At 22.1% G+C, this 23,375-nt stretch overlaps 2 protein-coding genes across 2 annotated transcripts; both read right to left on the bottom strand. All coding sequences in view use genetic code 6, as the record gives it.

The window, feature by feature from the left end:
* Window positions 1-72: 72 nt before the first annotated feature.
* TTHERM_00647440 (cation channel family protein) lies at window positions 73-10,751 on the bottom strand (the record flags this gene model as incomplete). The annotated part of the gene is made up of 20 exons (XM_001027453.2): window positions 73-263; window positions 320-719; window positions 779-941; window positions 1,135-1,394; window positions 1,481-1,894; window positions 2,232-2,528; window positions 2,590-3,124; window positions 3,174-3,556; window positions 3,610-3,906; window positions 3,964-4,376; window positions 4,509-4,566; window positions 4,753-6,417; window positions 6,478-6,874; window positions 6,931-7,264; window positions 7,444-8,086; window positions 8,140-8,396; window positions 8,578-9,108; window positions 9,211-9,320; window positions 9,560-10,112; window positions 10,202-10,751. 20 exons carry the CDS (start codon window positions 10,749-10,751, stop codon window positions 73-75), a joined length of 8,451 nt encoding a protein of 2,816 aa, XP_001027453.2.
* Window positions 10,752-11,630: 879 nt separating this feature from the next.
* TTHERM_00647430 (cyclic nucleotide-binding domain protein) lies at window positions 11,631-23,015 on the bottom strand (the record flags this gene model as incomplete). The annotated part of the gene is made up of 20 exons (XM_001027452.2): window positions 11,631-11,875; window positions 11,933-12,727; window positions 12,778-13,177; window positions 13,231-13,393; window positions 13,454-13,713; window positions 13,779-14,192; window positions 14,521-14,817; window positions 14,875-15,418; window positions 15,467-15,849; window positions 15,943-16,239; window positions 16,287-16,699; window positions 16,887-18,717; window positions 18,769-19,180; window positions 19,236-19,569; window positions 19,847-20,489; window positions 20,546-20,814; window positions 21,026-21,556; window positions 21,610-21,719; window positions 22,030-22,585; window positions 22,880-23,015. 20 exons carry the CDS (start codon window positions 23,013-23,015, stop codon window positions 11,631-11,633), a joined length of 9,033 nt encoding a protein of 3,010 aa, XP_001027452.2.
* Window positions 23,016-23,375: the final 360 nt, after the last annotated feature.

Here is a 23,375-nt window from a genome sequence, read left to right as displayed (position 1 = left end):
TACATTAAAATTTTTATTATTTAATTTAATTATTGAATAAAGTTATTAATTATTTAAGCTACTCATACATTTTCAATATTTATCACTCTGAGTCATAAACTTGGGTAGAAAAATATTCGAGTTCATATTTAAATCTCTTTTTCCTTTATTCAGATGACCTGAATAATATTTATTTACTTACAATAAAGCTTATTCCTTATAATTACTAAGCAGATTCAACTTTATTTAATTTTATGTAACAGGCACACAAATTTATTTCCTTGCTTTTGATTAATGAAATAAATTTAAATAAAATATTTAAATTAAAAAAATTTTTTACCATATTTATAAATTGTGTTTTTAAACTCTGGGAAAATTTGAAACATCAACCTAACGTTTTTATGCTTAATTTAAACTATCTCTGCAATGTTTGATGTGTAAATGGGACAAGAAGAGCTTTTACCATATTTAGTTAAAGTAACTTAGCTAAAAAAGTCACCTTCATTTAATACTTAGATAACTGCATTTTCTTTGGGAGAAAGAATATTCACATTACCTTTGCTTACAAAACACAAATAACTGTTTTAAGAATCCTTCTTAGTTACAAAATCATATGGTAAAAAAACTTTAAGTTCAATATGCTTTTAAATATTTCTAAAGTGAATGGATTTAGAAAGCTCCAGTAATATTGGTATCTTTTGTAGATAATTAGATTAATGACTTTAAAATAATTGGTCGTACTATTTATTAAAAAATAGATTCAATTTAAAATAAATATTATGAATTAAATTATATTCACCAGTGTTTAAGGTATCAAATACTATATCGATTTCAGCTATTATTCGACATATAAATTTGAGTATAGTTTGTATAGATATGAAAGTTCAATTTTTTTGTTAAGTTTTATTATGCTGCTATTTTTACTGTGATCAATACCAATATTTAGCAATATTTTAAATTACCTAAGATTTATTTTAAATTAATTAAAATTGAATACTATCCTATAAAGTAAAAATATTGTAGCTTCTCAATAATTAAGGTTGATTGATTTTAAAATTAAAAACTTAAAATTTAACTTTAATTATGACAACACAAAAAAAGTTTTTTATGAAATATCTGCCTTAATTGTTAAGTATCTACAGTATGTTAAATTACTTAATTTTTTTGTCTATCTCTTAGTATTTCTATGGTAAAAGTAATGACTGGGTAGCAATCAAACCAAAATCATAGGCAATAATTGCATCTCCAAAATAAATAGCAAATATGAAGAATATTTTCTCTATGTCATTATTAGATTTCATCGTTGGATATCCACAAGTTGTGGCAATACTCATAACAAAAAAAAGCCCATTGAGTATTTTTTTAATTAAATCAGCATCTTGTAAATTATTTGCCAAGACCCAATTTAAATCAGGCTAATTATATACACATAGAAAAAATTTTAATAAATTTATTTATTTGACATAATATTTGAAAAAAGTGTAATATGGATAATATTTACAAAATTAGGAACTGAGATGTTGTAAGCATACCAAACCCATAGTGAAGAAAAATAGTGCCACATAATTAACACATGCAAAAAACCTACAAGCATGCCTAGTGCTTTTTGTTTAGATTTATTATGCGTTTAAATTCTAACAAGAATAGCATCTAAATTAAATATTTATAATAATCGTATGCCTCTGAGTAAAACGAAAACAAGTTTTAAGGTAAAAGATCTCTCTTGATAATCTTAGCTTATTTACCAAAGAATAATATTAAGAGGAAATAAACAAGTTAGTCTTAGTTTTAAGTTCTTTTTTTCCCATAAATAAGTAAAAATTTTTCTACTATTTGCTACCAACAATCCTTGTTTGAAGTATGGCGTTCTCAAATCTATAAAGAGTTCAACAAACAAATACATAGTATGAATAATCTTTAATAAGTAAAATATATCAAATTAAATATTTTAAAAATAAATATAACATTAAAATAATTAAAATATGCTATGTAATTTTGTTTGAATAACTGGTTTAACCGATTAATTATGAATCAGCTAAAATATTGGATCTAAACACGCTAATGATTAATTGTAAATTAATTAAAAGCTTTTAAAGTTTCATCCTAAAATGTATGAATTAATTCTTAAGTTATACCAATAAAAGTTAATTTTTTTTATGTGTATGAATTGATATTTAGCTAGTTTATTATATTATTTAATAGGTAATGTTGCTTAATACTTTAATTATGATAAAAAAAGTAAATAAAAATACCTCAAAGACTAAAGGTAAAATAGAAATTTAAAGCCCGAAAAAGACATAAATAGGTGTGAAAATAAGACTATAAATCGTGAAAATAAGGTTGATAATTTAGACATAATAAGAAGCTGAAGAGTAAGGATGTAAGAAGTAGTTATACTCATTATCTTTAATGAAGGCTAATTTGTATATGTAATTAAAATGGAGAATAATCATGTCTTTGTTATTTTAAAAAGATTAATCTGAGCTTTTTTAATATGGCAGACAAATAATATAGGGTTTATCAAAAGATCCATTTTTCAATACATTATTCTAAATTTGTAAAAGAAATCAATTAATAAATTATATAATTATAAATTTATATTTAGCATACTTCAATTTGGCTTTAGCTTTTATGAACAGAAATATTTGAGATATCCCACGCTATACTTATGTTTCTTTCAGCTATTCTTTTTTTCCATTATTTGATTCCTTCAATTTCTTTCTAAGAATATTTAATGTTGCTATCAAATTCCTCTTAGTTTTTCATTTATTCTGCGTTTTCAAAATCATCTTCATCAGATGTATTAATTTAATTTAAAATTTAAATGCTTTGTAAATTATTATTGTTATCATGTGAATTATTTGCCACTTCTACTTCAAAAAAGTTAGATGCCACTTATTTATAGTGATCTAAAAGCTTTTCACTGTAGTGATAATCTATTAAATGATTTTTATTGTTCATGATATATCTATTTTAGGTTTATTGTTAGGAAAATACATAACAATCCTAGAAATAACTTAAATCTAGAAGATAGCTTTAATAGTTTTTTTTTTACTTGCCCATTATCTTTTCATACCAATCGGGGAATACTTGTTTTAAATATTTCACATACTATTTGTCTATAACTCCTACCTTGCAGATATTTCTATTTAAATAAAATTTCGTTAAGAAAATTTTTAGATTTAGTTATTTACTTGGCTTGATAATATAATGTTAGAGGTAAATCAGTTTAAGATCCTCCAAAAAAACCTCCTGCGTGTGCCTCATATGCTTTTTTGCCATTTAATTGATAGGCAACATATTTTCCTTGTAAAAAGATGTACAAATCTTGGTAAGACTTGCCTGCTTCTGCAATTATATCATTTGTTAAGAATATTTTGACTTTCATAAATCTCAGAATTGAGTGAACAATGTTCATATCCACTTACCAGGAATTAGATTTGAAAAGAAATGCTTTATTTATACATTTTTTGTATCGTTTTTTGAGGATTTCAACTTTCAAATAAAAAGGCAACTTCTCTAAAATTTGATTTTCATCTAAGCCATAAGAGTCATTCCAAATAAACTTTATATAACTCTAAATATTTTAAAGAAATAAAGTAAATTTTATATTTTATTTATTAAAATTACTTCAACTTATATATTAAAGGAAGTAACATTCAAAAGACTAACAGTTTAAAATATTTTTTCATATTTTTAATCAAGTTTAATCTTTAGCATGAAAGCAGCTTCTTTTGCCATAGAGGCAAGATTTCCAAATATTATGATATGTGTGAAGGTTGATATGTACATAACAAAAATACTAAAAATCTTTTCTCTTAAATTAACTCCAGTTACATCTCCAACCCCCACATGAGATGTAGTTACATATGCCCAATATATAGCATGCAAGTATAAACTTCTATTGCTTATTGATAATTGAATTCTCTTTTAAAATTAAAATGTAATTATTTATTTATATTTTTTATGAATGAAAATTATTACTATATTATTTGGAAATTAAGCTTGTGGAGCAGGAACTTTAATCATCCAAGAGGCGTTAAAATCTGTTTCTATTTTTCCTAAAACTATAAATAGGCTTCCAAGTAAATGACAGAATAAAACATATACTAAAAGAGTTTCAATAACTCTACACAAATAGATATTTTTTTTTTTTAATGATGAAAGAACATTGAATATTCTGCAAAATGGAATAACTCTAATTAACTAAAGAAATATGAGCTCAAACCTCGTTCTTATTCCTTCTATTTAAAGCAAATCGAAGATCAGACAAAAAGGAATAATTATCAAAATTTCTAAAAGAATCTTTATAAAAACTTTCTCTTTTCTTTTTTAGAAAATTTTTAAAGAGTGTTTATTTTCTGAGAATCTATTAGCAGCAGCCACTTAAAGTTAAGCTTTTAATTTAAAAATAGTGAATTAAATATTTTTTTTAATTTAAGAGAAATTCTATTTTTAATTTTATAATTAAAAGCAAAAATTTTATAATTTTTTATTAAAAAATAATTCATATTAATTTTATTTTTTACATCTATCATATTAAATTTCAGATATGCTATCAATTGTTCCTTTATATAACTTTATAAGCTTTATAAGTTAAATGAACTCATTAATTATAATCAGAATTTCAACTGAAATAAGAATAGGACTTTAGAAAGATATTTCTTTAAATGCAAGATAAAGAGGAATTATTATTGTAAAATAAAGCTGAGTTAAGGATATCAAACTTTCTGTTTTTGAAAAAGTGATGTATACATTTAGTAAAAATTTTACAAATCCTTCTCTTAGCTTATTGGTTTTTTAATTTTTTTAATTTAAAAGTTAGCTTTAATTTATTTGCTTTGACAATCCATCTTTACAGTCATCATCTTTAATAGGTTCTTCTAAATCAAAACTGAATTAAGAATAAGATATGCTTTTATCAAGTTCATTAATTTAGTAATAGCTATCATTAAATGTACTGTAATCTAAGTAGTTTGAATTTATATTAGAAATTATTTATGATTGATCTTGATTCTACTGTAAATTACGAATATCTTATTCATACATTCCACTTAAGTTAATTTTATTATTTAGTTAACTCTCTTCTTAAATTTCATTTTAAGTTATACCAATTATTTCTATAATTTCTTCAAATTCGTAGAATTCCTAATCAGTTAACTAAGAATTATACTATTTAGTTTGGTCACAAATTCGATCGACTAGAACCTAAAATTCTAAATTTTTATCAAAATAACTTTGTATTTTCTCAAAATTTTAGTTTTATTCCATCTCTAAATCTAAAAATGAAAGATCATTTTAATTAAAATTAAACTCATCAGAGTCAAATTTCTTAATGTTATGAATTATTTCTAATTAATCTAAATTGAAATTTGTTAGACTATTTTTAGATATTAGTAAGTTCGTATTCTATGAATTATCTCCAAACGAAGAATTGCATAAAAAATGATTATTTTGTTTTTAATTAATATCATTCAGTTGTAAATCTTCGAATAAAAAGCTTTATTTCTTCTTCTTTAAATAATTAATTTTATATTAGTTGAGTTGGCTTAAACGTTTTTTCTATCGTTTTTGTCTATATTTTTTTGGAAAGTTATTTTAACTATCTTGACTAAGACTGCTATTACTTTCTACTCTAATCTAAGCTTAGCTTAGATTACTATGAGTGTTCAATTTTAATTGATTATTTTTTACATTTTATAGTTTTTTATAATTTTAAAAATCACTACTATCATCAAAATAAATTAAACTTAATCTCCTTTCTGATTAATTGAGCTACTAAATTTTAATTTATTCTGGTTACTTAAAATTTTATATAGCTATTAACTATGGTTCTTATTACTTTAATTAACTTTTATTAATGTTCTCTAAAATTTAATCGTTTTATTAAAGTTAAATAAAATTTATTTTTTATAATTATTATTGAGTTACATTATTTTCTTGTTTCTAATTCAATTCAGTATTTAAATTTATTTAGTTATCTTATTAAATGTTAAAGGTCCTTTCTTTTATTTAGCTTGATTCTTATTTATCAAATCGCATCAACTCAATTTGTTATGGATTTTGCTAATATTGATGTGTAGATTATAAATCTTAAAGATTATGAGTATTTGGTTAATTATAAAAATAGCTTTACTCTGAGCACACCTTAGTTTAACAAACAGAACTAATCAGATCATTGTATAACAAAATTTAGTTATCATTTTTATTCTTTAGAATTTATTAATTAATTGTGATTTATTTTTCTTGGTTAATTAATTATATTTTCATTTTGCAATTCTCAGCGGCATTCTGTTTTTAATGAATTTACTTAAACTCTTAATTATTTAAGTTAGCTTCATTCTCAACATAGCAATTTTTAAAATCAACTAAGTCTATTAAGTTTTTATTTCTATTTTATTTTAAGATTCTATCTTCAAACATCTTTTATTTATTGTTCTATTAATTATTTTAATTCAACAAAAGTTAAATTTTATAAAAATTAGGAGAAATAAATACTTCTGTCTGTTTTTGTGGATAGATGTTTTGTATAAACATTTTAGCAAATGGATATTCTTCAAGTAATTGACAATACTAATCAAGTTCAAGCATAAAAAGTGATGTATTAGTTTTAGCCCTTACAGAAACTTTTCTGAGAGAAGGAACTATATTTATAAATTCTAAGCCTCCAAAATAACCATATTCACTTATTTCAGCTAAGACTTCTTCTTCATTGTTGTTAGTATTAACTATTTACACTAACCCTTCTTCGATAAAGTAAATTTCTTGAGCCAAATCTCCTTTTTAGAAAACAAATTCTCCTTATGTGATGATAATTTTCTCAAATTTTTTAAGAAATAGTGTTAAAATACTATCTAATTATGAATTTTGAAGCGGATTTATTAATTTAACGATACTTTATTAAAATAAATAATATTAAAAATATTGAAGAAGCATTTTATTTTAAATTACAATTTCATTTTCTGGTGCAAAATTTTATCTTTAATGTTATCCGGTAGTAAGGTTTCTTCTAATTCTTTATCTTCGATACCTTTTTGATGATACCACTTGTTATTGTAAAATTGTATAATTTTATTTTAAATTTCAGTAGGGAGCCCTATCAATTTAGACCAATATTTAAAAGAGTCTACCTCCTCCAAGTATTGTTCAAGTTTATTTTTCGATACAGCTGTAACTGAAGCTAAATTTGCAAACAAGAAACAGAAAAATATCTTAAAAAGTAAGTTTGTAACATTTTAGTATGTCTTTTCTAATGAGCTCATAGCCCATATATCTCCATATGCTCCTAAGATTATATCAAATATAAATGTAATACAAATAAAATATGAATTCTTATTTTAAGTTAATAAAATCTATTAATAAAGAAATCAATTATTTTAATAACTTGCTTCGAAAATATTTTTTTACTCTAAATATAAATATGAACTTTTAAATTATTTTAAAGTGTTAAATTGTAAATTATACCTTGAGTACTAACGCAGAAAGACCAATACAGGAAATTTACATAAACATTTTTAATCATAAAGGGTCTTTCTTATTCAATTGATTAACCATCCATTTAAACTCCTAAAGAGTAGCTTAAATTATTATCATATTCATATTTACAAAGTATGTACATGATACCAGCATTTAGGTGATTGAGGAAAAAGTATACATATGCAAGTTTAATTAAAGCTGCATACTTAAAATTAATTTTGTACTGATCTTGCAAAATATAAATATATTACTAAAATCTCCTAAATTTGATTAATCTTAATAGCCTAAACAGTCTGATATAAATTAAGCTATTTTCAAACTCTTGCCCACTGCAAACTAATTGATAAATGTTAGAAAAAGGTACAGTGGCTAATACGTCAAAGAAAAACTCCTTATTTAAGTAGTTGAATAATATTTTATTTCTGTTCAAAATAAATTCATTATCTTTTCTTGAAAAAGTTGAAAGTTACGAGAATATAAGAGAGTCAATAAAATTAATTAAAAAACTTAGTGCTTCTAGAACTATAGGAACATCCCCAGCAAAGTCTTCACTAAATAAAACACTGTAAAGAGAGTAAAAAAGATTGTAAGTTAAAACTAAAAGCAAAACCATAGCCCAGTACATCATCACCTTAAAAAAGTAATAAAAATAATATATAGATTAAATACAAAAATTTAAATTACTTTCTAGTTCAGGACTAAGACTTTTAAGTCTTTTTTTTTTCGAATTCCTTGTATTTTTCTCTTTAAATTTTCATTTTCGAAAGAGATATTTATACTTTCTCCTATAAATTTAGCTTGTTCATTGATTAGATATTATTTTTATGATTTATTTTAAGGACTTTTTGAGTTCAGATAATCTGCGTTGGTAAAATAATTATTTTAAATGGTATCCTATAAATGTCCTCTTTCGATATGTGAATGGTTAGAGTTTTATGTATCTTATAGATATTATAAATAATATTAATTAGCATTTTCTAATTGAATTTAAATAATTAGAAACTCATAGTTTGTTTTATTATTATTAAAATATAAAAGTACAACTTTAAAAAAATTTGATTAAGATTTATAGTTTTATAGTACAATGAAAATATTCATTATTTTAAAATCTAAAAGATTTACTTTTAATTTCCTGCAGAGACAATTTATTTATTTAGCATTTATCAGTATTATGAAAAATATCTTCATAGTTTTTAGTTCCACCCATTCTTTGTAAACCAACTCTTAGAATGAAGTCCTTTATTTCTGGAAATTTGTTTAAAATTTTTAAAAAGTCATCTTTTTTTATGCACATAAATATGCAATCAGTCTGGGCTTTGACATAACATGTTCTATATTAACTTATCAGGATAGCGATTTCTCCAAAGTAAGCTCCTGGCTCTAAAACTCTAATCACCTACTTTTTATCTTAATTCACTATCTCTACCCGGCCTTTCGCTAAAATGTAAAAGTCTTAGGCTGATTCTCCCATTTTTAATACAAAATCATCTTTTAAAGCTACTTTAGGATACATTTTTTTGAGAATTTTAGCTACAAACTCAGTTTATCCCAAATTAAATATTTACACATTTTGTACTAAGTTCTATTAAAATTTTAATTCCACCTCATGCTTTAATTGAGAAGGAAGTTCTTTTATTATGCTATAATACATTACTGTAAAATTAAATAATTTAAATTAGATTAATTTGAAATTAAACGTTTCTGTTAATAAATTTGAAATTAAAGGTTTCAGTTAATTAATTTATGAATGTTTACATATTTTTTATCCTTCTTCAAAGTTGTTATAAAAATTTTATATTTTGTCAAATGTTTTTTAAGAGACTTATTTATTGTTTGCAAGTAAGTAAGCCTACTTTTACTTCTGTCTAATAACAAAAAAAATAAATATATTTAGCTTTTAATAGAAACAATTTGATATTATGCTTGAATATATTCATTCTATCTTTATTTCGATTTAAATATTACTGAAAAGCTAGCTTAATTGATCAGAATTTGATATTACTATTTTAAAATTACATTAGTTTATATTCATTTAATTCTTGAAAGATAGAATAAAACTATTCAAAAATATGTTAAGCCACAAGTTAAAAATAATTAATTTTACCTTAGTTCAAGAGTAAACTGTTTACTGATTTAAAGAAGACTACTAAAATCAGAAAAGATTTTACAATAAAATACACCTCCAGCAATCATAGAAATAAATGTCAAGAATATTTCACCATCTGTAGGAGGATAAACATCACCAAAGCTAGAACCTATCATAGATTCAACTGCCCATTATAATCCCACTACATATTTCATATAATTACCCGAAATATCATAGGAAGTCACAGAAAAGTAGCCAGACTCTATGTATATATTATAGAAGACAAAACAACAAGCAAATAAATGAGTAATTTACAAAAGCTGAAAAAAAGAAACAAATATTCTAAAAAAAGTGAGTTTATTAAAATCTAGAAATTTGACTAAGTGCTCAAATTTATATAGGAATTCTTTTATATTTAAAAATCTTAGAAGCTTTGTTAATAGAGCTAAGTTGAGAGCTTTAGGAAAATTCATATCCTATTAAATATCAGTATATCCTTATTTTTGTAAATACACAATTATTATCAGATGAGTAGGAATTAAAGATATAAGATTCATCAACGATAAAGAACCTTTTTTATTTATTTCAACAAAAATATTAAATCAATTTTGCTTCTTTGTTAAGAGTTAAAAATAAATTCTATGTTAAAATAATTTTTACTTGAATAAATACTGTTGAATTTCAGATGAGTAAAGAAGTAATATCGCATATTGCTTGATTTATTTTTTATAGCAATAATTAAAATGAGATTTACTAAATAAATGAACTCAAGTGATATGCCTAATATTATGTACATGCTGTATGGATTTAAATTTAAAGCAAGCCATATCTGGTATGTAGATACAACATATAAATCAATAAAGAATATAGAAACATTCCATAGAAAGCTTGTTGATTTCAGATAAGAATGATACTCATTTTTTTATTTTAAATCTTTAAATCTATTTAATAAAACTGTTTATTTGGCAATCATCCTCTAGCTCTATTTAGTAAGGACTAATTATAAGATAAATATATGTGAGTTTTGCTGCCAATACTGCTTTATAAATAGCAAATCCTTTTACTTGCTAGGATTGTTACAGTGTTTTTATTAAAATACAATTAATTACTATTTGATAATTATTAGATTTTGAATATTTAATAATAGAAGTTATTAATCAAGTTTTTATGTTCTTCTACACTTTATCTATTTGATTTTAATACATTTCATATATTGTAATTGTAATTACCCCAAAAAATATAAAGTAATCATACGCACTAACAATCAAACTAAATTATTAATTTTTTTTTTTAAATAGTTCCAAATCACTATAAAATATTAATTTAGGTTTTTTTAGTTAATATTTATTTATTTAGCATGAGCTTTACTAAAACAATACTATTTTAATTTATGAAGGAAAATATAACTAAATACCTTATTCAATAATATTTTAGAGAATCTAAAATGATTATCTTGAATTTATTTTCTTAAAATTTATCTTATTCATAACCAAATTTTTGAGAAAATAAGTTGTGTTGATTAATAAGAATTCACAGTATCAATTAATGCTTAATTTTGTTAAATAATTAGATATTTAAATCAATTCTAAATTAAGAAAAAGTAATTTAGGAAATTATAAAATATTTTTTGTAATTATTTAACTTGAAATTCATTTCAAATTATATAACTATAATAAAAAAATAAAATAATTATCAAGGATAAATTAATTTTAGAAGTCATTTTATTTATTAAAAGTTAAGAAGATTACACAAATTAAAATTAAATAAGCAAATTAAATTTAATAATCACATTTATAAAGTTTAGAATAAATAATATAACTTAAAATTAAAACATTTTTTATTCTTTTTCTAAACTTTTTAATAAAGAATTAAACTACTTGTTATAAAGAACAACTTAAAACACTAAAAATTATTAAAAACAATTAATTTTTTATGCTTTGTTAATTTAATTATAAATTGAATATAAAAATAACAATTATTTAAATAATAACACAGTTGAAAAGATAACAAGACAATTAATTATCATTCATCTGTTTATTAAAAATTATGGTTATAAATAAATTGCAAATCTTAAAAAATTTCAACAAATTCAAAATTCTTAATTATTCTTCGTTAATTCAAAACTACTGAATTTACGATTACTATTTTTATTTACATTAAGTTAATCTTTTTCATGTTCATTTTAGATATTTTTATATAACTAAAATTTCCTTTAATAATTATTCAGCTATTTTTTGCTTCTATATTTTTAATCATCATTTTTTAAATTCGAGGCTTCATCAATTTTTTCTTCATTTAACTATTGATTGTTATCTCCATCAGTTTATTTTAAATCTATTAAATTTATTTTTAATACTTTAAATAAAATAATAATTAAATTTTAATATTTACCTTTATAATCTATAAAAGCTTCATCATTGAAAATTAAAGACTATTACAAAGAATTAAGTTTTTGTATATTATTGAGTTAATCTTATCCTTGATTTTGATTGTTTAAATCAAATTCACTAATTAATAAATCTTCTTTAAGTTAGTTTAATTGAGAATTTTATTTCTTAAAATAGCTTGGATGGTATTTTTTAGATACATTTTTACTAGATTTAGATCTAAAAAATGCTATATTTTATTGTTAATTATTTCTTTAATATGGATCGATACATATTTATTTATCTGACACATTTTTAGTAGATTCAGTTTATTAATAGGAGGGATTATTTACTTAAAAACAACCATCATCATCTTCAAGTAAAAATTATTTCTTCTTATTCACATTATTTTTTCTTTTGATATGAAAACCTGGATTATCACTAAATATACTCTCCTATGAAAAAGGTATTTGAGAAATTTACACTTAATCAATTTCATTGAATTATTATTATTATATTTCAGATATATTGCTATGAAAGAATTCACTTTTCTTTCTTATCTAAATTTCAGATTAAACTTATTACTGCTTTTAATCTAAAAAATTAATCTTGCTGCTAATAAAATTTTTAAAAATTTGCTATTCCTCATAATCTTAAGTAAAAAAAATATTAATATTATCATTGAAATCTTTGTTAATAAATTTAGTGTGCATTTTTGAACGAATAGTATTTATTTATGAGAAGGCTTCTTCCTAATAGTCACTAAGTAGATTCAGTCTTACTTAATTTTATGCAATAGGTACACAAATTTATCTCCTTGCTTTTAATTAAAGAAAATTGAATAAAATATTAAAAATTTTTTTTATTTACCATGCTTATAAATCGTGTTTTAAAATTCAGGGAAAATCTCAAACATTAATTTCACATTTTTATGTTTAATTTACACTATTTCTGCAATATTAGAAGTAAAAATTCTACAAGAAGTAGTTTTCCCGTATTTAGTTAAAGTTACTGAGCTAAAAAAATCACCTTCATATAAAGTGTGAATAACTGCATCTTCTTTTGGAGAAAGGATATTGACATTACCTTTACTAACAAAGCATAGGTTACCATTTTTTGAATCTTTCTTTATTATATAATCATAAGGCAAGAAAACTTTGAGTTCAATATGCTTTTAAATATTTCTAAATTGAGAAAATTTTGAAAGCTCAAGTAAAAGTGGTATTTTTTACAGGTATTTAGCTTAATGACTGTAAAGGAGCTAGTCATACTTTTATTTAATAATTTTATTTTATTTTTAAATAATAATTCTTAAAAAATTACAAGTGTTTAAGGTATCAACAGTCTTATTTATTTTAGTTAATCTTCTATAAACACATTTGAATATAGCTTATAAAGATACGAAAGCTCAATTTTTTTATGAAGCTTCGTTAAGTTGATATTCTTATTATTATCATTTCCGATATTTAGCAAAATTTTAAACTATCTAATTTGTTATTTTTAAAAATATTTTAATTAATAAATAAGTATATCTGTTAGTAATTACTTGATTTTTTTGTCAATTTCCTAATATTTTTCAGGTAAAAGCAACGATTAAGCAGCAATCAAACCAAAATCGTAAGCAATTATAGCATTTCCAAAGTAAATAGTAAATATAAAGAATATCCTCTCAATATCATTATAAGATTTCATATTTGGATATCCACATGTTGTAGCAATACTCATTACAAAAAAGAGCCCGTTGAGTATTTTACTAATTAAATCGGCATTCTATAAATTGTTCGCATCGACCCAGTTAGATTGAGGCTATTTATTTATTTATTTTTAGTGAAATAGAAAACATTTAATGTAGTTGTTTGAAATTTATTTACAAATTAAGGGGCTGAGATGTTATAAACATACCAAATCCATAGAGATGAAAAGTAGTGCCATATTATTAACACGTGTAAAAAACCAACTAACATACCAAGAGCTTTTTGCTTAGATTTATTATGTGTTTAAATCCTTACAAGAATTGAATCTAAATTAAATATTTATAATAATCTTATGCCTCTTAGCAAAAGAAAGATAAGTTTAAGCACAAATGACCTTTCTTAATAATCTAAGCTTACTTACCAAAATATTAAATTTAAAGGTAAGAGACAAGCTATTCTTAGCTTAAAATTGCTCTTCTCCCACAAATAACTTAAAATTTTCTTGCTATTTGTGACTAATAAGCCTTACTTAAAATATGGAGTTCTCAAATCGATAAATAATTCAATAAATTGATAAACAGTATGGATCACCTTATTTATTAAAAAATTTAGCTTATTTTTTGTTTTACAAGCTTTTAAATAAATTCAATATATATATATATACTTAATAATAAAATTTCTTGAAATATTTATTTTATAAAAATTAATTTAAATAATCGTCAGAGTTCAAAAATTTAAATTGTAAAATTAGTATCAGCAAAATTAAAAATGATTTTTTAATGATTTTCTATAAGTAAAATCAATAAAATATAAGGAAAGTATCATTAAAAATATATTATTTGCCAATTGAGCAGAAAAATATCTTTTATTTTATAATAGTTTTTTTAGTTTTAAAGAAGTTTTAAATTGTAATAAATACTTCAAACACTAATGGTAATGTAGATAGCTCAACTTCAAAGCAGACGTAAATAGGAGTAAAAATGAGACTATAAATAGTGAAGAGAAGATTAATGAGTTAAACATAATAAGAAGCTGAAGAGTAAGGATGTAGAAAGTAGTTATATTTAGAATCTTTAATAAAAGCTAGTTTGTAGATGTAATTAAAGTGTAGAATAATCATATCTTTAGCTAAGGTTGATTTAGAAGATGCTTAAGCCTTATATGGTAGACAGATAATAAAAGGTCTATGATAAGAATCGCTTTTTTAAGAACTATCCTATATTGTTAATTTAAAAAAAGATTTATTTTTTATTCCAAATTATAAATTAAATACATCAAAGAAATTGCTTTTGTGTATGGAGATGTTTTAAAATTCAAAAAGAACGCTACGTTTTCTATCTTCATTCTTCTTTGCCCAATTATTATTATTTTGATTAGCTTATTAAAGTGATTTTTTGATGCCTATAGATACTTCATTAGGATTTTATTCTTTGTTAAGACCTTCACTTTCAGAGTCATCTTCTTCTGTTGTATTAATTTAATTTAAAATTTATATATTTTGTAAATTATTTTTATTATCCTCATCATTATCCACAGCTACTTCCACTTCAAAAAAGCTTGTTGCAACATACTTGTAGTGATCTAATAGTTTCACACTATAACTAAAATCAATTAATTGATTTTTATTGTTTACTATAAACCTATTTTAGGTTTTCTCTTAATGATAGTAATAATCTTCTTAGAAAAAGCTCAAATCAAAGAGAAAGTTTTGATTAATTTTTTTTTATTTGTCAATAATTTTTTCATACCAGTCAGGGAAGATTTGCTATAGATACTTTACATATTATTTATCAATAACACCTACCTTACAAATAGTTCTTTTAAAAATTGATAAATAAAAAAAGCTTGTAATTAAATTATTTTACTTTGCTTGATAATAAATTGTAAGAGGTGAGTCTGTTTAAGATCCTCCAAAGAAATCTCCGACTGAAGCTTCAAAAGCTTTTTTACCGTTTAATTGATATGCAACATATTTACCCTATAAAAAGATATATAAATCTTCATAGGATTTACCAGCTTCAGCTATTATGTCATTTGATAAAAAAATTTTGACTTTCATAAATCTGAGAATAGAATGAACAATATCCATATCTACTTACCAGGAATTAGACTTGAAAATAAATGTTTAATTAATACAGTTTTTGTATCTATTTTTGAAGATTTCTACCTTTAAAGAAAAAGGTATCTTCTCCAAAATTTGGTTTTCATCTAAGCCATATGAGTCATTCCAAATAAAGTTTATATAGGTCTATATTTTTTTAATTTTAAATAAGAATATGAAAATTTAATTTTTTATTCGTGGTTATTAAATTTATTTTGAATTTAATAATAAATCAATTACATCAAGTTATATTTTGAATGAAGTAAGATTAAAAAGACTTATTGTTTGAAATATCTTTTCATATTTTTATTCTAACTTAATTTTGAGCACAAAAGCAGCTTCCTTTGCCATAGAAGCTAAGTTTCCAAAGAAGATGATATGGGTAAATGTTGAAATGTACATAACTAATATACTAAAAACCTTTTCTCTTAAGTTAACTCCAGTAACATCTCCAACCCCAACATGAGATGTAGTTACATATGCCCAATATATTGCATGTAGATATAAGCTCTCATTACTGATATTTAATTATGCTCTCTTAAAAGATAAAAATTTAAATTAATTTAAAAATTAAAAATAATTACAATGTTTTTAGGAAAATTTTTTTGGGGAGCAGGAACTTTAATCATCCAAGAAGAATTAAAATCTGATTCTATTTTTCCAAGTAGGATAAATATACATCCAAGGACATGGCATAGCAAAATATACAAAATAAGAGTCTCGATAACTTTGTATAAATAAATATTTTTCTTTTTCAATTTGGAAAAAATATTAAATATTCTGAAATAGGGAATAATCCGAATCAACTTGAGGAAAGTAATCTCAAAACTAGAATTTAATTCTTCGATTTAAATTAAGTCAAAAATAACTGAAAAAGGTACAAGTAACAAAACTTCTAAAATCACCATCAAGCAAGCCTAATCTTATTTTTTTTTGAGGATTTTAAGAGAATATTTTTACTCCTTGAATTCACTTGATGAATTTTACTGATTTTAAGCTTTTAATTATGAAAATTTATTAATTTTTTATTTATTTTTATTAATTAAATATTAAAAAATTTATTTGTTTTTTAAAAAAAATTAATAATTTTGTAATTTTTATTTTGGATTCAAATTTAGTTAATAATACATCCTAATTCTAAAGAAATCTTTGAAATAAATAATAAAATATTGATAATATTTTACAATTAGTTGCTTTAAGCTTAGAATTTGTCACCTTAACATTTTTATATGAGTTAATTAGCTATAAGAAATACCTGAGCTCGTTTATTATGACTAAAATTTCTATTGCAATTAAAATAGGATTAGCAAATGAGAAATATTAAAATGCCAAATTGAGAGGAATTATAATAGTAAAATAAAGCTAGTTGAATGAAATCAAGTAATCTATTTTTGAAAATATCTAACCTGCTCTTATGAAGAGACAGGATAGTTTATTTCCTGTTTAAGTAAGTTTTTCTTATTTTTAAATTATATTTTATTCTTCGTTGAATTCATTAAATTTATTTTGAATAATTGTTTCTTCTAAGCTAATACTTAGCTATGAGTAAGACACAGTTTTATCAAGCTATTTAATTGTTTGATAACTATTATTAAAACCAAGTACATTTTACTGATTAGAAATTATATTTAAATCTGTTTCAATAATATCAATATTTTTTTAAATTTACTCAAACTCATTTTAATCACTATCAAAATTATATTCCCTAAATTCACTTTGGAAGTTAATTGTTTCTAAAATTTATTCAATTTCATTTGCTTCAAATAAAATATCATAATTTTATGTCAATTTGCTTATCCCTTCAGCCTAATCTTGAAATTCATAATTTTAATTAAAATATTTTTAAACTTTTTCATTGTCACTAATTTCTAATTATATGCCTAAAAACGAAAGATCATTTTAATTAAAATCAATATTAAATTATTCGGATTCAGTAGCCTTTTATAGTTGATTGGTTAAACCTTATTAGTCAAATTAAAATTTTTTTTAATTGTTTTTTGTAGAGAATAATAATTGCTAATTTTCCCCTACAAATGAAGTGTTGGAAGCTGTAAAAATATTTTCTTCTTTTGATTGAAATTTATTATATTAAAGTATATCTTCCAGAGAAACGGTTTTCTCCTTCTGCTTAAAATAATTATCTACTTAGATACTTTAATTATTATTGTTTGTTTAACCTAATCCATTAAAATTATACTAAATTTATGGTTATTTATGTTAGCTACTACTACTGCTGCTGCTACTAATACTACTACTATTTATTACTATAATCTAGTTTTGACTAGGATTTCTTTGAGAATTTAGTGACTGAATGTTTACATTTATGTTTTGTTATTTTTAATAATTTGTAAAATCATTACTATCATCAAAGTAAATTAAACTTAGCCTTTTTTAATCCTATATTTAAGTCTATCCTTAATCTTCTATATATTTTAAGGTATTTTATTGTTATTATTCTTCAAATTAACTGTGTGCAATTTTATTTATAGATAAACTTTTATTTTATTTTTTTTATTAAATTTGATTTGATTAATTTGAATTTGTTAAATTGGAAAGATTTTTTTACATTTCTTCATTATTTTCTTTAATATTCTTATTTTATTCAATACCAAATTCTTATTCGAAAAGTAAAGAATTTTAAGCATTCTTTTTATTTTACTTTTTTTCAGTAGTAGATAAAACTTAAAATTAGACTTTTTATTCCAATAACTATGTTTAAATAACAGAACCTATTAAATCATTATAGTATTTAGTTTATTCATTTTCATCATCGCGATAAATTATTTACTTATTTAAATTTATATATTTCTCTTATTATTAAATTAGTTATATTTTTAATTTGCTATTAACTTCTTTATTGAGATTAGTCTGGTTATTATCATAATGATCTTCATTCAAATCATTTATTTATATACTTTCAAAACTCAAAAAGTTCTAACTAATTTCTTTTTATTTATTTTAGCTAAAAATATTATTTTAAAGCTCTTAATCATCAAATTATTTTTTCTTTTTTTTCTATATAAATAATTGTTCTTAAAAAAAAAATAAAATATTAAATTTATATACGTTTTAACTGGTTTGACGATAAATATTCTTGATAAATAACTTAGCATCTGGATACTCAGATATAAATTGTGAATACTTTTCCATAGTTAGTAAGAATAAAGATATATTTGTCTTAGCTCTTGCAGAGACTTTTCTGAGACTTGGAACTTCATTGATAAATTCTATTCCACCAAAATAACCTTATGAACTTATCTCGGCTAAGATTTCTTCTTCTTTTTTATTATTATTACTGCATTTAATGTTTATTATTTACACTATTCCTTCTTCAATAAAGTAAATTTCTTCAGCTAAATCCCCTTTTTTGAAAACATATTCTCCTTAAGTAATTAAAACTTTTTCAAATCTTTTAAGAAATAAGATTTAGATACTCATCAGTTTTTAGTTTTGAAGGGGATTTACAAGCTAAATGATGCTTAAATATAATAAATAAATTGTTAAATATTTAAATAATATTTTTAATAAATTACAATTTCATTCTTTTGTTCATCATTTTATTTTTTATGCTATCTGGCAGCAAACTTTCTTCTAATTGTTTTTCATCTACTCCTTTCTAATGGTTCCACCTATAATTGTAAATCTTAATAATTCTATTTTCTATTTCTGATGGTAATCCTATTAATTTAGACCAGTACTTAAAAGAATCTAATTCTTCTAAATATTACTCACGCATATTTTTTGAAACTGTGTTTATAGAAGCTAGATTTGCAAAAACGTAACAGAAAAATATTTTAAAAAATACATTAACAATATTTTGGTATGTTTTTTCAATAGCACTAATAGCTGAGATATCACCATATGCTCCTAATTAAAATAAATTATAATTTAGTTTTATAAATATTAAATGCTTATTAATTATCTTTCAAAATGAACAAATAAGCAAATCAATCAATATAAATAAATCAATAGATGTTAAAATACTGATTTGTAAATTATAAAATTTATTTTTATTTTTTTAAAAAGAGATAGTTTTTTAAAATTCATTTCATTGCAAATAAGGATTTTTAAATAAGTTTTAATTTAACTAAAGAAATTAAAAAATTTAAATTAGTAAAATATAAAATTCAATAATTTTTTTTACCCTGAGTGCTGACACAAAAAGACCAATACAAGAAATTTATATAAACGTGTGTGTACATAAAGGGCCTCTCCTAACGAATTGAAGTTATATTCATTTAGAAACCAAGTGAGTTTACTAAATTTCTATCATATTCAAATTTGCATATAATGTACATAATGCAGGCATTAAGGTGGTTCAAGAAAAAGTATACATAAGCCAATTTAAAGAATGTACCATATTTAAAATTAGTCTTGTATTGTTCTTGTAAAATATAAATATATTACTATAATCTTCTGAATTTTATCAATCTTAGCAATCTAAATAGTCTTATGAATAACATATTATCCATAAATTCATTCTCACCACAAACTAGTTCATATATATTGGGGAAAGGTACTGTGGCTAATACATCGAAGAAAAATTCCTTATTTAAATATTTGAAAAGAATTTATTTGTTATTCAAAATAAAATCTTTATTTTTTTTTGAAAAAGTAGAGAGTTTAGAGAAAATCACAGAGTCAATTAAGTTGATAAAAAAACTAAGCGTTTCTATCAGTAACAAAGGTTTAGTTTAGAGATCGTCACTAAAAAAAATACTGTAAAGTGAGTAAAAAAGATTGTAAGTTAAACATAAAAGTAAGACCATAGCCCAGCAAAACATAGCCTTTAAATAAAATAATAATATATTAAATCTTTTATAATTAAATCAAACAAACTCACCTGACTATTAAGAATTAGAACTTTTAAATTTTTTTACTGTTTTAGGTTTTTAATTTTTCTGTTTAAATGTTCATTTTTAAAAGAAGTATAAATACTATCACCCATAAATGATTCCTCTTCATTATTAATAGTTTATAGCTGGTTATTCTATGTATTATTTTAAATAGTTTTTTAGCTAAAAAGATCCTCATGGCTCTAGTTATTGTTTTATGTAGTAAGTATTTGCATTCTCCTCATAACCAGAGAATCATTTGAGTCTTGATTAACTACTAAAAAACAAAAATTAACAACAAATTTTTAATTTACAAAATAAATAAATAAATAAATAAATAAACTAATTAATTTATTCTTTTAAAATCAATCTACTTTTTTTCTTTTTGAATTTTAGGTAGAAAAAATTTTACACAATTTATTCTTAAATTGATATTTACTGTTAAAATATTGAAAATTCTTGTTTTTATAAAATAATAATTTATTTACTTTTAGAATAAAAGTTTAATTTCTTGGTTTAAATTTTATCAATAATACGATTTTAATTATTCTCTTCATAGTTAATAGTGCCCATTCTTTATTGTGCAACTTTTATAAGAAAGTTCTTAATTTAAGGGAACTGGTTTAAAATACCTAAAAAATCATCCTTTTTTATACACATAAAAATGCAATCATTTTATGCCTTTGCAAAGCATGTTCTATGTTAATTGATTAGAATAGCAATTTCTCCAAAATAAGCTCCTGGTTCTAGTACTCTAATCACCTTCTTTTTATCACGATTTATAATTTCTACCTTGCCTTTAGCTAATATAAAAAAGTCTTATGCTGATTCTCCCATTTTTAATACAAAATCATCTTTAACAGCAACTTGAGGATACATTTTTTAAATCATTTTATTGACAAATTCTGTTTGCCCTAAATTAAAGATTTACACTTTTTGAACCAAACTTTATTGAAATTTCTATAGCACTTCTTACTTTAATTAAGAAGGGAGTTCTTTAATTATGCTATAATACATTACTGAAAAATGAAAAATTTGTTAGTTTTTAATTTATATAAAATTTAATATTTACAAATTTTTTATCCTTCTTCAAAATTATTGTAGAAATACTGTATTTTTTCAAATGTTCTTTATGATACTTGCTTGTTGTTAGCAATAAAGTAAGCTTGTTTTTCTTTGTCTCTATTAAAAATTAAATATATTAAGGTTTTATATTTGTTCATTTTTAATAAAATAATCTATTTAAAAGTAGAACTAAAAGATTAAATATATCAATTAACAAATCTAATAATCAGAATATTTTAAAAAATAAATTTTTAATTAATAATATATGATTTATCTTTTAATTTTTTCATATGAAAAAGTTTTTAAAATATTTATTAGATTAATTAAATAAAAGTGGATTATTAAAATTTAAAATGAGTTTATTTAATATAAATTTTATTTATTTATTTGTTATTTTGTTTGCTTTTTAGTTTATTTAAATATTTACCTCAGCTCTAAGGTGAATTGCTAATTAATTTAGATTATGCTATTAAAATCAGAGAATATTTTGCAATAGAAAACTGCTCCAGCTATCATGGAAAAGAAAGTTAAAAAAATTTCTCCATCAGTATGAGGATAAACATCACCAAAGCAAGATCCTATCATAGATTCTACAGCCCATTCTAAGCCAATAACGTATTTTATATAATCACCTGAAACATCATACTAAGTAATAGAAAAGTACCCAGATCCTATATAAATATTGTAAAATACAAAACAGCAAGCAAATAAATGTATAATCTGTAAAAGCTAGAGTAAAGTAACAAATATTCTAAAGAAAGTTAGCTTATTAAAATCTAGGAACTTTATCAAATGCTCAAATTTAGCTAAAAACTCTTTTATATTTACATATCTTAATAGCTTAGTTACTAAAATCAAATTCACTACCTTTGGAATATCTATCTCCAGTTAAGAAACACCAGGATCTTATTTATACTTTAAATATACAATCACTATGAAATGAGTAGGAATAAGCGATATAAGATTGATTAATGACACAAATCCTATTTTAAATGTAAAAAAAATCAGAAAACTAATTGTATTAATATAACTATCAATAAAAATGCATTCAATCTAAGATTATTATAGCATATTTGTTTGAATTTATGCACTCACCAGTATAATTATTTATAAATACTCTAAGTTAACTCTTTAAATGGCATCTCAAAAAAAAAAAATATAAACAATTTTAAAGCTAACTAGATTTCTTTAAAAAAATTCCAAATAATAAAGTTAAGGATTAAATTAATTTCCATTTATATAAATCCTACTTTTTTACAGATAAATTAATGAATTACCTTAATAAAAATTATTGAACTTGAGGTAGGTAAAGAAATAGTAATGCATGTTATTTTGCTTATTTCTCACAGCTATAATTAAAACGAGGTTTACTAAATAAATGAATTCAACTGATATGCCTACTATAATGTACATATTAAAAGGATTTAAATCGAGAGATAACCATATCTGATATATTGCGAATACGTATAAATCTATAAAGAAAATAAAAAAATTCCATAAAAAACTAGTTGATTTCAAATAAGAATTATATTCATTTTTTTATTTTAGATTCATAAGGTTATTTTATAAATCAGATTAATTATTCATCATTTTCTACTATTTTTAAGGTCAGCTTGCTAATTATGTGTGTGTATATTTTATTTGGTTTCGAAGTAAAAGTTTGAACTTTTAGAAATGCGCTGCTTGCTTAGCCTTTTATAGATCCTATTTTTATTTCTACTTTTTAATATCTTTAATTGGATTTAATATACTAATCTTTGTAAATTACTTATT

Source organism: Tetrahymena thermophila, assembly GCF_000189635.1.
Source record: "Tetrahymena thermophila SB210 genomic scaffold scf_8253887, whole genome shotgun sequence".
NCBI lineage: Eukaryota > Ciliophora > Oligohymenophorea > Hymenostomatida > Tetrahymenidae > Tetrahymena > Tetrahymena thermophila.
The sequence above is the reverse complement of the archived record's forward strand: the minus strand, read 5'-3'. Positions and strand labels throughout refer to the sequence as shown.